The 16,176-nt window shown below is 34.3% G+C and overlaps 1 protein-coding gene across 1 annotated transcript; it reads right to left on the reverse strand.

The window, feature by feature from the left end:
* Positions 1-503: 503 nt before the first annotated feature.
* On the reverse strand, positions 504-15,641 carry LOC148271538 (vanin-like protein 1; the record flags this gene model as incomplete). Its single annotated transcript, XM_088241271.1, has 9 exons — positions 504-918; positions 2,157-2,325; positions 3,287-3,420; positions 4,744-5,075; positions 6,592-6,678; positions 8,385-8,599; positions 11,214-11,383; positions 13,108-13,227; positions 15,513-15,641. Coding segments are annotated over 9 exons (1,575 nt in total), but the record flags the coding sequence as incomplete, so codon positions are not given.
* Between the last annotated feature and the right edge of the window lie 535 nt (positions 15,642-16,176).

Below are 16,176 nucleotides of genomic sequence, written 5' to 3' on the forward strand. Positions count from 1 at the left end.
TATTAAAACACTTTTTTTTTTACAGGTATGTTTAAATTAATGAATTTATAAAATGAAAATACGTATGTATTCATCCATTTTAATTTATTTAAGGCATTAATCTTCCCATCAGCATCTGTACCGTAAGATTTTTCTAATGCTGTGGGTGTTTTCTGTGAATTGAGAAATGGCGTTTTTGTGATAAACACTATTTTCAGGTGATTATTACAGTTTTTAGTATGAAAGCGGCTTGGCTGTTTTTAGCAGAACTTAGAATTGAGCATGTTACACTCGATAGACAGCGGAGGAGGATGGCACAGAACCGGTAGGAGGGGAGGAAACAGGGCGAGGCCTTTGTCCTGCAGTGTACCAACATAGGCTGATTAAGAGGACTTGAGAGTAGCCATCGAGTGGAAAACACTCGTCCAGGATTCTGATTTTATTTCATACAAAAAATGTATCTTAGTACACCCGGACACTGACAGCAGTACTAAGTGACTAACTGTAATAAAACCAGCATAAAATCATAAACAAAATTGTGTATTTCTTAAAAAACTCATTTAAAATACAATCATATAAAAAAACATTTATAAAAATCTTACAAAACTGGTGGAATCAAAATACATACAATGCAATTTGACTATCTATGTACATTAAAATATATATTTGTTTGATACAGTATTTGTACATGGGTTTATACATTTGGTATTATTTGACATATTATTGTTTGTAAAGAACATTAAATAGCATGCACATTGCTGGCAGTAATAAGATCAATGTCCCTGACAGAGAGTTGGCACCTCCTGTGACCGGTTGACCATCTTTATCAAAAACTCTTCCCATAAAGCCAAATGTCAAAAGATCGGGATAATGTCCGCTTACAAGCTTCATTGACAGCATCATCTGTTTTGCATTGCCCTCAATCTTACTGGATTCAAACTAAAAAATATAAATGTTTGTATATAACCACTTACCTTTAACATGCAATAATTATAGCAAGACCTTAAATTACTAGAAAATATTTTTAATTATTAATATTTAAAGGATTAAGTTTGTGGTTAAACAATTCAATAAATGTTCATTCATTTTCATTATTCTCTTTCCGCATCTAATAGTGCATAGAGCACTGCATTGGTTCTCCAATAGCTGGGTATTTTGATAATTTTTGCCACATTAAAGGTAAATTATCAGTCTTATGCTTCAGGTGCCAGTCCAGGGCCGTGATTATGAACGGCTATCTTCGCCGGTATATACCGAGACGGTATAATCTAATATCGATATTTACGTACAAAAGCGTATATATTTGTATGAAAATTTAAAGTACCTTCGTTGGTAACCGGTAATTGAACATGTTGAGAAAAAAAAAATTGTAAACATATCGACGCTGGAAAGGGTACATACTTTAAGCGACAGTTTGCAAACTTTACAGGAGTCCTGCAGCCATTTTTTTTTTTTTTTAATTATACCAATTACAACTATTAATTATTCAGAACATTGTCTATAGACGGGGTAAATCATATTTTAATGTGTATTCGCCTATTTATTTAAAATATTTTTAAAGTCCCGTGTCATTTAATGTAATTAGTTCTGTCGTAATTAAAACTGCGATGTGGCTTAAAGTAGATAGAGCCTTTCCAGCGTCAATATTCTATTTTTTTATACAGAAATCTTAATTATACTTTGTAGATAAAATTGAAGATAAACGATAACTTCCCAATGTAATTGGGGCCCAGGGACTATGAAATATTTTAGTGTCATTAAATAAATATCTCATGTCAACCATGTTGTTAAAAAAAAAAACATTTCCCTATTTTAAAATAATTCAATGTATTTTAAGGGAAAAAAAAGTTTTCCTATTTTAAAATAATTTCATGTATTTTTGGTAAAAAAAAACGTTTCCCTAATTTAAAATAACTCCAGTATTTTTGGTAAAAAAATGTTTTCATATCAAATATGCTTCCACTTTTAAAGGTATAATGTGTCCCAATTTAAAACGGAGTTCGTAGTCTCATAAAGTTGGGAATACTTAGAACTATTTATGTATGGTATAAAGGAAATTAATACGTAAAATATATCTATATATATATTATATATTGGCTACATTATAAAGGTAGACATTACATTGAAATGAAAAGATAGAAAGGAATTAAATGAAAGAAAATATAATATAAATTTACCTGATAGTTTTTGATATTGAGAGGCATAATACTAGTATCCAATGTAACAGGGTGATAGACAATGTTATCAGCTTGTAACGTTGTATTCATTACTGGCCTAGAAACTAATGCTGCGATCTCAATTTCTGTGATCGCACTCGATGGCTTGACAGTGGAATGGTCTGGAAATCTAAAAGAAGAGAAAAATAAGTTCACATATTACAATTTCTTAGATCTCTCGGCCATTCAGATGCCAAATGAGTTTTTCTGTATTTGATTTGGACAGCGTCACAGTCGTTGCAATCTGACAACACAGAGTTCAGATACCCAAGCTGCAGATACAAAGGACTGCGACATGATACAAATCTTGAGGACATTAATGTTATGTCTGTTGAACAAATTTAGTTAGAGACTCTGCTAATAGTATTGCATAGGCAATATGTTCTCAAACATTATTCACAACCTCCCATGATACAACGCACAGATTTTTATTTTCATTTTACTTTATTTGGAAGTTCAAAAAGGATACATAAAATACCTACAACTTGCAAGTTAGCATTGGGATCCTTCCTTATATATATCCTGAATCATAGAACTCCGCCATCTTTCATAAATTATATAAAATAAGTGTGTAGCTTAATCAAATAAATTTGAGTAAGAATAAATATTGAGTTAAAGATAAGACTAATTGATTTTTAAAGGAAAGAAAAGAGAAAATAAGAAGACATAAGTATTAGAAGAAACCAAATTAATTTATATACACAAAAATAAAGACTGGACATTTGATTTCAGAGACACGGCTGTATTTTTTTATAATCTTTTATTCCATCATGATAAATGTCATTATTTTATTTTTTCCTATTTTGTGTTAAAATATGCCATATTGTTTGTAAAAAGTTCAGTTCTCCAAAACCAGTGGATAAATAAGTGGTTACAAAGTGTTATTGTTTTAATTTTTATTAGAAAACAAGGGTACAAATAAAACTAAAAACACCTTTCAAGATAGAGCGAAAATGATTTTATATATTTATAATTCTTTGAGAAGGAATTGTTTTCTTATTTACAATGGGAGGATTAATATTAATGAATCTCTGAACAGTCGTTTATGGACAAGTTCTATATAATTCTATAGGAAAATATGGTATTATCACCTTTTAGCACAGGACATGAGAGAATTGCTAGTGCAAGCTACTATGGCGCAGTTGGCCACACCACCCGTCTTGTATGTGTAGGATCTCACTCCATCAAATACCACTGCTCTGTATACGTATTGGTCATCCCCTCCCTGCAATATGATGTAAACATCTTATTCAGTTGCTAAAATGATAGTTATTTATTTGACAGACAAACTAAAGGCCGTACTTTTGGTCAGAAAATGGTACAGGATCTTGTGCAAGATTTGAACCAATGAATAATTAATGTGTCTAATCCAGTGTCATTATTGAAATTATGATTATTTTCTTTCAGACGGTTTGCGAAGTCAGCGAATGCAAAACTAGTCGGTGAAAAAAAAAAAATTAGTGGTTAAAAACAAAATTGTTTACTTTATTTTATTACAATGAATAACCACAAAGTTAATGCTTCAAATATAAAATTTATATTAGTAATTTGCGTTTGTTTGACTAGAAAATAAAAATGGCCGCATAGGGTACAGTGGATCAAATACCGTAGTACACAGTGAATCCTGATCCACTGAGTATCTAAGCTATCAAAAGTATTTCATATGCTACCCACATATTCACTTAAGTCTAAATACATATTTATTTACAGTGTATGAGAACGAGCCACTGTTGATTTATTTGTGATACACTGTACCCGACCTAGAGTACACAATGGATCATTTCTAAAAAAATACAATGCAGTCCGAAATACCAAATTTTAGCTTTTGTGTTCCAACCATAACAAAATTACAGCCCTCCAAAAAAGTTTGATCTACTGTCTGCACCCTGCCCTAAATATATTGTAAGTTGTCAGTAGTCGTGTGGTCACAATATAGCTCGGTTTGTCAATTCTTAACTCTAAAACTGCCTGTTATTTATCATGGCGCTGAAAATATCAATGTATACTTCTTGGACTCTTTAAGAATGCTTCGAGGTATTTTAATATAGAGTAACATAAATGTCACACTCCGCTTTTTAACCGTTACTCCATTATATTATTAAAATTTAAAAAAATCTAAGAAATGAGTGTTTTGTTATTTTCAGAAAGCTAACAAAACACCTGGAGGTGATAACAAACGCTTTTTTCACTGGTACATATCGAGACACAACAAAGTAAAATGTATATTTATGTACGAAAATGTGTATATTTGTATAAAAAATTAAAGTATCTTCACCGGTGACCTGTAATTGAACATGTTCAGAAAAATAAATTGTATGCATGTTCTATTTTTCACACCGAAAACTTAATTTTACTTTGTAGATAAAATTAAAGATTGAAGTTAACTTTCCATTGTGATATGGGCCCTAGTATTTTTTTCTTTTAAATAAGAAGAGTTATAAAGTTTTTATATTTTTACCAATAGAAACATTTTATACAAAAATAAACATCGCATTATTTTTGTCAAATACAAGTTAGGAATTAGAATCTAAGAAAGAATAAAATTTACCTCTTTAAGTTTTGGCACATTCAACTTCATCTTAACTTGGAACTTGCACTCTAAATCTCCATAAGTAAGATTAAACTCTTGTTGTTCCTTGACTTCCAGTATTCTGGTTTCATACACAGTTAGGTTATCTTGTTTGAGCCATAACTTGTCCATAACCGACACTGGGTTATTGGAGTCGAATTGTGCGCGGACACTGTTAGACCTTTCTCTCTCAACCTGGAAACTAGAGACCGAAGGGTCTTTGGGTAGACTTGACACTAACATTTGGTTCTTAGCCTCTCCGTTCATGACGGCTTTCAGAGTTCCTCGACTGCCAGAGTAGATTCCAGTACCTTGGTGAATAAAAACAGGTTAAAATTCAGTAAAAAATTTAAGCTATTCTCAAGAACAGCGTTTCTTAACCTTTTTAGTGTTGCAATTGCTCAAAAATCTTTAAAAAATAAGTTGAAAAACCTTGTGACCCCCCTCACCATAATATTTTATAGTTTTTCAATATTAACGTGACAAATTTACTTATGTATGTTTGCAATATGGGAAGATGATTGGTCTATTGAACAGTCTTGTCCATGCTGGGATTACGAGTTTTAGACTCCTCCTCTCTAAGTACCATAATTTATATTAGTGATTTCTTTTTAAATATGTTTGTAGATATTTTATTTCTTCACATTGTTACTGAATTATTTCAGTTAAATGTTACAGTTGTCTTTGTTTGCTGTAGTTTTAATGGACAAATTATTGCACCTTATCAATCTAATCTTTGTCGGCCTTGTGACTACACAGTGGTCAGCGCGTTTACAGAGGTCTTGGTCTCGGATTCGATTCCCGACATGGTTGACATGAAATATTTATTTAAAAATGTGTTTTTACACTAGAATATTTTAAATCCCTGGACTAATTCCTGAAGTGTAAGACTGATCATCTTACCTTCATGCAACAATCAACAATGCAACAACAAATGATTATTTTACACTGCGATTGTGCACCAACGCAGTGCCTTATGCACCATTAGGTGTGGGAAGGGAATGATGATTATGAATCTAATGTGAACTTTTTTCAACATGTTTTTATAAATACTTATATATGTACAGTGGAATTTGCAGTTGTGCTGTATTGTACACTTAATTAATTAAATAAATATAAAAAAATATTTAAGTGAAAAATAACGAAAACCATCGCATTAATAATTAATTACTTCAAGCAACTTTAGCTACGAGTATTAGTTTATTTTACTAGGTAATTGGTACGGTTCTTATTTTTTAGATAGTTTGCAAGCCTTCTTATACCTCATCGCGATCCCAGGGTAAAGAAACGGTGCCCTAGAAGAAGCGGCCAAGAAACAGACTAGGAAGAAATTATGAAAATAGTATGAAAAAGATAATGATTTTTCGCAGAGTATGGAGGAGCGTAAATTGGAAAAAGACGGCCTAGGAGATAGGTGCCGTTAAAGGGCAAGCCTAGAAGAGACCAAATCCCACTCTAAAATGCCCAGGAAAGATGGAAATATGTATGGGAGAAGACAAGAACATGATAGAAAACAGGCATTAAATAATAGCCAGAGACAAGAGCCGTTGAAAAGTTCAGAGGGCTGTGTGGAAGAAGATAGAAGTAATAAAAACGGGCGTGAAAATTGAAAAGTATGGTCAAAGGTAGGAACTGATAAGAGAGCATGTCAGACAAAAACTCTCACTCTGAGATTTTTTCTTTCAAATAACTTTTCGTTTTGAAGGGGGATTGTATTTAAAATCACTGTATTCTGCCAGTACTCAAAACTTGGGTGTCCTGTGTTTACTGATATTTCATTGAAGACGTTTACATCTAAAACGATGTTTAATTACTGATGTGATTTACCTGTACTTCCTACTTGAGGATTGTTAGCTCCAGCTGCCAGCAGATTAACATTGTGTGTATTAGCCCAACTTTCTTGAATCTGAACCGCTAAACAAATAAACAAAAATAAATACAACAATATAGACACAAACAATTTTTTTTATCAAGCAAAAATCGGTAGATTCTGAAGAACAGATAGATCATAGAGGTGTGTAGTTCGCGAACGACCCGGTTATAATGACAAGGTCGGTAACATTGAACTAGAGATATGTTTCTCTCATCTCAGTCAGTTAGTTTGCGAACGAAACGAGCGCCGAACTAAATGGATCTTCGTGTTATTCGTATATTTCATATCTTCGTGTCATTTGGATCTCTAGATCATTAAGTTCATTCATTGAACGAGATTGTGTCCTTATCTCTGTGGTTAGTAGGGAGATTAGGTACCTGACCTGCATATATGCTCTGTATCTATAGTAGGTACGTAAATGCCTATACTGGCTGCTTTGTTCTTTCCCTTTATCGCCCGCGCGCCATGTCCATGCAGGCAGGTAATAGAATGTCACTTGAAATTTAATTGACACTAATTATGAAATGTCACAGTAAAAATGCTATTTAATAAATCATTATTTACGGTGAGATGTACACATTAGGTATTCATATTTCATTAATGTCCTCAAATGTGAACAAGAGGTTAGTTTGTTCGCTTAAGTTTATTAGATATTTTTCTGTTCAATATCAATATTTAAAGAAACGCTTTCATTAATTTATTAATTCATTATAAAAACATTCATATTTACTAACCTATTATAGCTTTTTAGGCTGTGCCTGTATTAAGCCATGATAATTAACATAAAAAAATATAACTTAGTAGTAAATAATCCTCGCATTAAATATAATTTCTGTGTTAATTTGTTCCATAAAAAATGCCTTTTAGTATTAACGTTCTTTTTGTAAATAAAATAACATATTACAACAGAGATGAAGAAAATTTAAGAAAAGGTAATATAGAAGTCTAGGCATCTACAGGGCTTATGACCTGTCAATGGCTGGTTTAAGTGGCCACTTTACACACTGTGTAACATTCACCATTCTGCCTATATTTGAACATCTATATTCCTTCAATTCTTTCATCTGTTGATGTTTGTGAAGTTAAAGTGCTGAAACCTTTATTTATGCAGGTGAGATTCATCTAATTGAATTATTTCACCTACATACTAGGCAACGCCTGAAAATGTTATTTTTTCAATTTGTATGCTTCTTCATGGACCAGGTAATTTATCAACAATATTTTGAAGGGAGTTGAATCCAGTCCTTGTCTACAAAAATTTGGACAAACTCAAAATATTGTTAAATAAAATAATTTATCTGTTTTCTACAGGTTTGTGATATTATAATCTCTAAAGAATAGTATTATAAAATCTATTACAAAAATCATGCTGACAAACCAGCTAAAGGTTTAGAATTATTTGTTTCATTCACAATTCATACGCATTCGGCTCAAGCAAATAAAAGAAAGAAACGAACTAGAGACACGGAAGACACGAAAGATATAAATACACAAATGATATGAAAATGCAGAGATATGATGACCTAAATGAACCGAACGAGCAAAAGATACATTCCTTTAATTAAACTACTTAAAAGATTCAGTCACTTTGGTGATGCAGATCAAGTGATACGTATCCTCTTGGTGACAGGGTCTTAGATGTTCATTATCGATGGTACGTAAATCTGTGGCTTGTTTTCTGAATAAATTAATATGACACGCATTGAACTTTATTTTTAGCACGGAATAAATAAGCAATTTCACATACCAGTTAAAAATGGCAATTCCGAGAACCACATTGTTGGGAAGATAATATTGGATACATTCTCTCTGGCAATAATTTGTACGGCCGGATTTTGGAACATGAGGTCAAAGCAGATGAAATGGCCAAATTTCACACCAAAATCAGTTTCGAATACTCCCAGAGCTTTGTCCTTGGAACCAGTGAAGCCCCGTTCGCCAAACAGGTTTATTTTACGATACCTGAAAATATTTTTTATTATAATTGTAACAAATATTGACCAGCAAAATAAAAAAAATAAAATAATGTCGACATTGTGGCAAATTTCTTGATCTGCGTCCACTTGAGTGCTAAAATTATTATCATAGGCAGTGGTTGCGAATTATGTGGGTGTGCATTTGTCGATTATTGTCACAACTCAACATCTTTTTACCCACAACTGTTCACTTCCCACCGCCAGAATCCTTTGATAACCTGCCACAGCAAGACCTCGTGTCGTTATTTTGTTGAACGTGTGCCGCATCATAGACTTTGTTTCCACCAACCACCAGTGTTCAGCTCCAGATCGGGGGCCTGTCCTAGTGTTGGAGCCGCTCGCAATCGACTAGTCGGACTGCCGCAATTCCATCAAGAACGAACCAGGTTAGTGGCTTCCATTCCTGATCCATTTCATTTGTTGGGGTTGTGACTGATTGACATTGCATACCGCACATCAAAGATATTAATTTATTTATATATTAAATTTAAAATACAGTCCACTATATCGTAGAAGCCCTAGGGCTTTGCCCCCGCTATTTCTCGCCCCGCATCCGTATGGGAGTTCGTTTTCCCACAAGGCAGATTCGGAAATAAACTGCATCATCCTCCTGCTCAGGAACATGATTATAGGGAAAGGAAAAATAATATATTATCATCGTTTCATCATTCCCTTTCCGCATTCAGATGCCTGTCCAAGAACAGTAAAAGATTGCATTTTAAACAACCTTTAAAGTCAATATTTCACATCCAATCTTTCAGGAATCAAACCTAGGACCTCAAGAATGGTAAACGAATGCACCAACACTACAAAACGAGGCGGACTTATATCTGTTCGATTTCTTTGATCAGGATTTTCACCCTGAGCAGCCATCGAGTCAAAAACACTTGTCTGGTTCTATTTCACACACAGAACTATTACAGTTCGCTTATGTTTACAGTACACTTATGTATGGAAGTGAAACATGGATGTGGTAGAGGAAGGATGAAAGCCGAGTAAACGCGGTTAAAATGCGATCTCTTAGGCAAATGTGTCGGAAATCAATGTATGACAGGGTTACGAATGATGAAATCAGGCAAATGTGAGAGTGTAAATCTGAGTCAAGTATAATTGATAAGATTAAGAAAGGGTCTCTGAGATGGTTTGGTCACGTAGAACGAATGGACGACGAAAGAATGGTAAAACACTTGTTGTATACTTATAAATGGTGAGACGAGGACGACCAAGGAAGACAGATAAACCAAAATCTTAAGTCTGGTCATGTCAAAAGTAGACAGGACCGATGGGCATGTATGACAAGATGTATGAATGTGGAAGAAGAAGGAATATATGCCAGGATAGACATGTGTGGCAGTCCATTTTCTCTGCCTACCCCTACAGAGAAATGACATGATGGTAGTAGTAGTGTTAGAGTACAGTTCTGTGTGTGAAAAAGAACAGAACGATGGCTGCTCTCTGGTGAAAATCCTGAATGAGGAAATCGAGTGGAAATAAGTCCGCCTTCTTGTGTAGTGATTGGCGCATTCGCCTACCATTCTTAAAGTCCTGGGTTCGATTCCGGTATGTGGACGTGAAATATTGATTTTAAAGGTAATGGAATTGAGTTGATTCATCTAGCCAAACCACTGCATCCAGCATTTGTCTGCGAAGATTTGGATATACTTAAACAATATATGGACACTGGCAATACCAAATGCCAAGCCCACCACACTAACCAACCGAACACGCCACCCGCTGTTGCAAAACGGAAAGGCTTTCTCAGATCAGCACTACTACTAGACGGATAACGCAACATAGTTATCGACACTACACAAAAAGTAAATTCAACTCATTTATTGTAATAGCTAAATTCAATCAGTATTGTCTACATTTCTCATTATTATATTCGAACATCTGCCATAGTTAATTAAGCTATTAAATTAGTAATAAAACACCTTGTAATATAGTGAATCTTTCATTTTAATACATGCAACCAATACATCAAAACTTCTGGTAAGTCCAATTTTAATATAATCATCTTTACACGAAAACAGTTGACTAAAAATATAATGCTTGTAACCAGACTATCTACTGCACACCAGTTTTTGCTTGTTTCGGCACATCTCTGTCTTACTTGAAATCATAGCCAATCAATGATCATCTTACCTCTAACCTAATTATGTCTCCCTCGCCATCTCTTAGCCCCTATATTAAGGAATGCTGGAGCAACTACATGCAGAATATGCCTTGAGGCCATTCAATAGTAACAGATTTCCTAACGAGGAATATTACACCTAAACAGCCAAGTCCTCTCGTCTCCCACTGAGCTGTAAGGTCTGATGAAGCGCTTCCCAGGTGCGGAACACTTTACTAGCACTCTCCACCTTATCTGGTGAACCGAGTACATACCTACCCGGTCATAGGTCTTTTACTGTGGCGAGTAAGAACCTTTTGTACCCCAAAAGACAATAGACATTTTTTTGTGAGACAGTGCGCCGACCCTAATATTTATTGCTTTTCATTTGTGTATAGTTTTTTCGTTGCACCTGATAATATAATAATTAATAATACTAAATTGACTATAACCCCGCTACGTGCTTTATTAATAAAAAAACACTTACTTGGATATGATGGTCCCATTACGGTCGAATACAACATTTGTATTAAAAAGATAGTACTCAATCGTTGGACAATCCTTGTCACTCGTTGTATTGCAATTATATTTCTCTGCTAAATTAACAACCACGTATATCTTTTCAAAACTGGCTGCGCAGGACAGACGGGTCAAAATCTGAAATGAAAGAGTAGAAAATAAACTAATTTCGATAAGGACGGTAACTATCAATACTATTACCGGCACGCCATTTCTCCATAAAGGTAGGTAACGAGGATGGATCGCTACACACATTTATCCTAACATACGATACAAGTTCCTTCCACATTCATACATCTTGTCATTCAATTCAATCAATTGATTTAAATATAATATATACATTACAAACATATATTCAATACATACATATTATAAAAAAGAAAAAAATACATGAAAGAGACTCATGTCAAAGTAGTAGGAGAATCCTGCTCCGGAAAACCCCTTCGGATGCATGGAACAGATCAATATCCAGAGCGATGTTGTTCAGCATAGCAGTAGCCCTTCCAACAGGCATAACCATAGGCAGGTTGGTCCTGTATATCGGAATATGAAACAATCTATGCTGACGCTGTCTTATGTAATTTTCAGGAACATACAAACCAATGCTCATCATAATCTCAGAATTATCGATCATACCGCCTAACAATCGATAAAAATGTGTAGTCAAATAGCCATTTCTTCTAGTCTCTAAACTGTTGTAGCTAAGCATACCCTGGAGAAACTCGATTAGGTAGAGCCAAGGATAATACCCGCACTCTCTCATGTAGAGATATCTCTTGGATTTTCTCTATCATAAGAGAGTACTTCAGTTCATGTGGCCTAAATCATCGAGCCACTCTTGAGTCTACTTCGCACCAAGGAGTTGTAAAGAGTTCTCAGTACGCGGGTATTTTCAAAAACCCTGGCAGTACGCAGAACAAATCCTAACATCTTCAATGCATTACAACTGATTGTCTCATACATGTCATACATGCCCTTCGGTTGTGTCTGTTTTTGACATGACCAGACTGTGTTATGAATAGTCTGCATTGTCGTATGGCTGTGAGATGGCCAACACTATGAACAGGCTGGAAGCTTTCGAGATGTGGTTACATCGAAGAATGCTTAAATTATCTCGGAGAACTCGGAGAACTTAAGTCGAGCTAAAACGAATAGAGAACTCTTCATAACCTTAAAAGTTTGTAAAATTTCATACAATGCGTGGAGAAAGGTACAGCTTGTTACATTTAGTTTGAGGGTCGCTGAGGGGCTAGAAGAAGACAGATGTCCTGGTTGCCTAATATTCAAGACTGAACTGGCTTCAGGACTGTGGAGCAGGTTTTCAGGTCTTACAGGACAGAGAGAACTTCCCCAGAGTTATTGCACTTTGAAATGGCACTTTGAGAAAAACAATTGAGATTTTGATCTATCTGATCATGTCGCGTCTTTCTTGGTCGTCCTTTTCTTATGTTACCATTCATTCTTGCCAAATATATCTGTTTTACCATTATTTTGGCCTCCATTTGTTCTACATGATCAAGCCTTATCGTAGTTAAAATAAACAGAAACTGATAAAAATTTGAATATTCAATTGAATAAATAAATATGAACTTTCAAACATAGGCTGAATAGCAAATGATGCACAGTGTGTTAAGTAATCACTCAAACCAGCCAATACCAGAAATATCTAACCATCGAATGAACTTCCTAACAAAACTTGGCTGTGGAGAAATAAAATAGCCTTCTCCGGAAAGTTATTTGTTCACGCTCGGTTGATGCATTCTTAATCCGCCTGGAAGAACACATTAATTTATAATTTTTTCTATTGTATTGTATAGGTACACACACAGGCAATACACACATTTTTTTAAACATCGATTTACCTCGGAATACTTTTCTGATTGGTTACAAGGGTTGGCGTTTTCCTCTTCGTGAGGTATTTCTATCTCTGTTCCGGTATAACGATTAAGTGCTGATTCCGGGAACACAATAATGTCAGCTGCCTAGAAAATTTACAGAACTTATATAAAAAAAATTTAATACATTGTTTTTATGTTAAAACTAGAGACCGGATTATATGCAACAAAAGAAGGCTGAAATATGCAAGTAAAGTATGAAAATATGCAACATATAAATATTTTAAAAATACTGTTATTATTTTTTAGGAAAAAATGAAGCAATGTTCATTTTTGTTTACACCGTGCCATTAATAAAACTCTTAATGAGGAACTTCAGCCCTACGGGAAATTGGATACAAAAAATGTTTTCTTGCGCGGGGCAAAAATTAGAGCATTAAATTGTGGTGCAAAGTTTCTTGAAAATGTACGGAAAAAAATATTTTAATAAAAACGCACTACTTTGAATGACGTCACTGGTTCATGTGAATCAACCTATGATCTGAAAGCTATGGAAGATTTCCGGTCCGCTTGTCGCTTCTGGACCGATGGGAAGAACTGAATGAGAATAAGCGGAAATGAACCTCTGACGTTACACGCGGAGTTATTTCAGATATACAAAACTTTAAAAATCGTAGTGCTAATAATACGATATATAATTTTATTTTTTTTTAATTTGACTTAGTTTAATAGTCTATTAACAAATAAATATTTTTTTAAAACCACTGAACTTCCTCATTTGGCATAGTGGTTTGAAGCCAGGGTTGTTTTGTAAATGTTTTCAAAATTTTCTCAAAGTTTAAACAGTAATATCTCAGGTAATTCGGAGTATAATTCAGGCTCATACGAGTCATGTATTTCACTGTTTTAGTCGGCAACAACTATTACCCAGGCCCCATAAGCAGGTTTTTAGTAAAATATGCTAAAACCTGTAAAAATAGCCTAAACATGCAAGTGTATATGCAGTTATGTAATTTTATTTGGCAATAATTACATTAGTTTTTTTTATTGAAATGTGCTCAAAGAAATACTACTAAAAGACTATCCATAGAATTTTTCAAAATTTTTAACAGAAAAACAAATCAGAAACGTTTCTTCGTTTTTTTTTTTTTTTTTAAAGAAATATTTGCGTTCTTATGATTTACCCAAATATTTTATTTTTAAGGGCCATTTTCAACGAGTTGTAAATAACTCACTATTAGTAAATGGGAATCAAGTTGGGGTAAAGTGGGATTCGAACCACAGACCTTTGGTCCGTGAGTCCGAGACACTAGCCACAGGACCACAATCCGATTCGATCCGTTTAGTTAGGGAAACTCCAGCGGTGCTATTCTGAGCCGCTCTCGCGGCCGTCGATAACACTTTTATCTCGCGTATTTTGTATGTAAATAAAAGTGTTTTCTATGGCCGCGAGAGCGGCTCAGAATAGCACCCCTGAATCTGAATTAAATCTGTCTGTTGTAAAAAATATTTCATATTCTTCTTTTTCAGCCTGTAGCCGCCTACTCCTGAACGTAGGCATCCTCCATTCTTCTCCATGCCGCTGGAGCTGGGGTCGTCGGGGTTTCTGGTAGTAGTCCGAGGGCGCCAACGCAGGAGGCGTTTAGTCCACCTATCATCTGAGCTGCGAGCAACATGATCAGCCTAGCACCATTTTAACGTTGCAACTCTTCCAATAATGTCCAACACCCCTGTTTTGGTTCTTATAATTTCATTTCTTACTTTATCTCAAAAATAAATATTTGTTCTAAGAGATTCATATGAAAATTTCATCGTTTTTTTCCCTTATTGTTTAGAAGTTATTGCTATGTAAGTTTAAATGTACATTCGGTTTTAGATTTAGAGGAATGTTATTTATTCGTATGGGAAATAAATACCAGTTGCGAATACGTACGAAAACTGATTTCATTAAATAATAAATAACATTTTTACAATGATAACATTTATATAACATACCTAAATTTAGACATATTAGGTCGCAGGTCAGTTGGCATTTGACCTTAAATAATGCAAATATTGACAGAAGGTATCAGGTGCTCTAACGAGAGTCGAACTTTCAAAGTGTGAATGCCATTTTAGGCGGGATTATGGAATATGGATCGCAACCTAGCGGGCAAAAATAGACGCCATAGAAAAGATTGCCAACAATTAGACAACAAATATCGGACATTTTTATTTGATTTATCAGGGGAAAAAAAATCGTAATGTTAGTGTTTGTTTGAACATCGGTACGTACGGTCGCGGTAAGGGTTAAACTAAAAAAGGAAAGAGAGTCTTCGTTTGAGTCAAAATAAATGTTAGATTAACGATTCAAAAGTTTTGAGAATTTACTGATTATACGAATGCGCCAAACACCTCTAGATGTTATAAAAATTTTAAGATGGGTGACTTACATTTTCCTTGGCTTCTTTGATAAATTGGCCATATTTTTCAAGAGCGATTTGTATAGCGTCATATGAGTTATTTCCTATAGGATGATATTCTACAACAGCGGCAACATATGTATTTAAATCATCATGGACCTGTAAAAATTAACAGATAAAAAAAATTACATTCAAATTTATCAAAATTCACTTACACATCATATTTTTATTATTTACCAGCTAACCCGGCAATGCTTTGCTATTGCAAGATTTGAGTACATACTCGTACTTTTTGTCGTGTATTAACCCTTATACTGCTAAACAACGATATATCGTTGTTGTTAATCCCTATCATTAAGTTCTAACTAGACTGATGCTGACGTCATAATCCCCAAAAGGGTAAATAAATTCGGGAACTGCTTGTTGCACTTAACCGTCAGTGGTATAAAACATTTTCAAAACATAAAACTTACTTATTCGACGGGTTATTATTTAGTTTCGTACCAATTTCAGCCCTACGGAAAATTTTATACAAAAAATGTTTTCTTACGCGCAGTAAAAATTTAAGCATTAAATTGTACGGCAAAGTTTCTTGAAAATGAATAAAAAATATTTTAATGAAAACGAATAACTTTGAACGACGTCACTTGTTCATATGAATCAATCAATGGTAAGAGGGTTGTGTAAGATTTCC

Source organism: Micrasema longulum, unplaced genomic scaffold (genome assembly GCF_059751315.1).
Source record: "Micrasema longulum isolate JH-2025_06_02 unplaced genomic scaffold, ASM5975131v1 h1tg002813l, whole genome shotgun sequence".
Classification (NCBI taxonomy): domain Eukaryota; kingdom Metazoa; phylum Arthropoda; class Insecta; order Trichoptera; family Brachycentridae; genus Micrasema; species Micrasema longulum.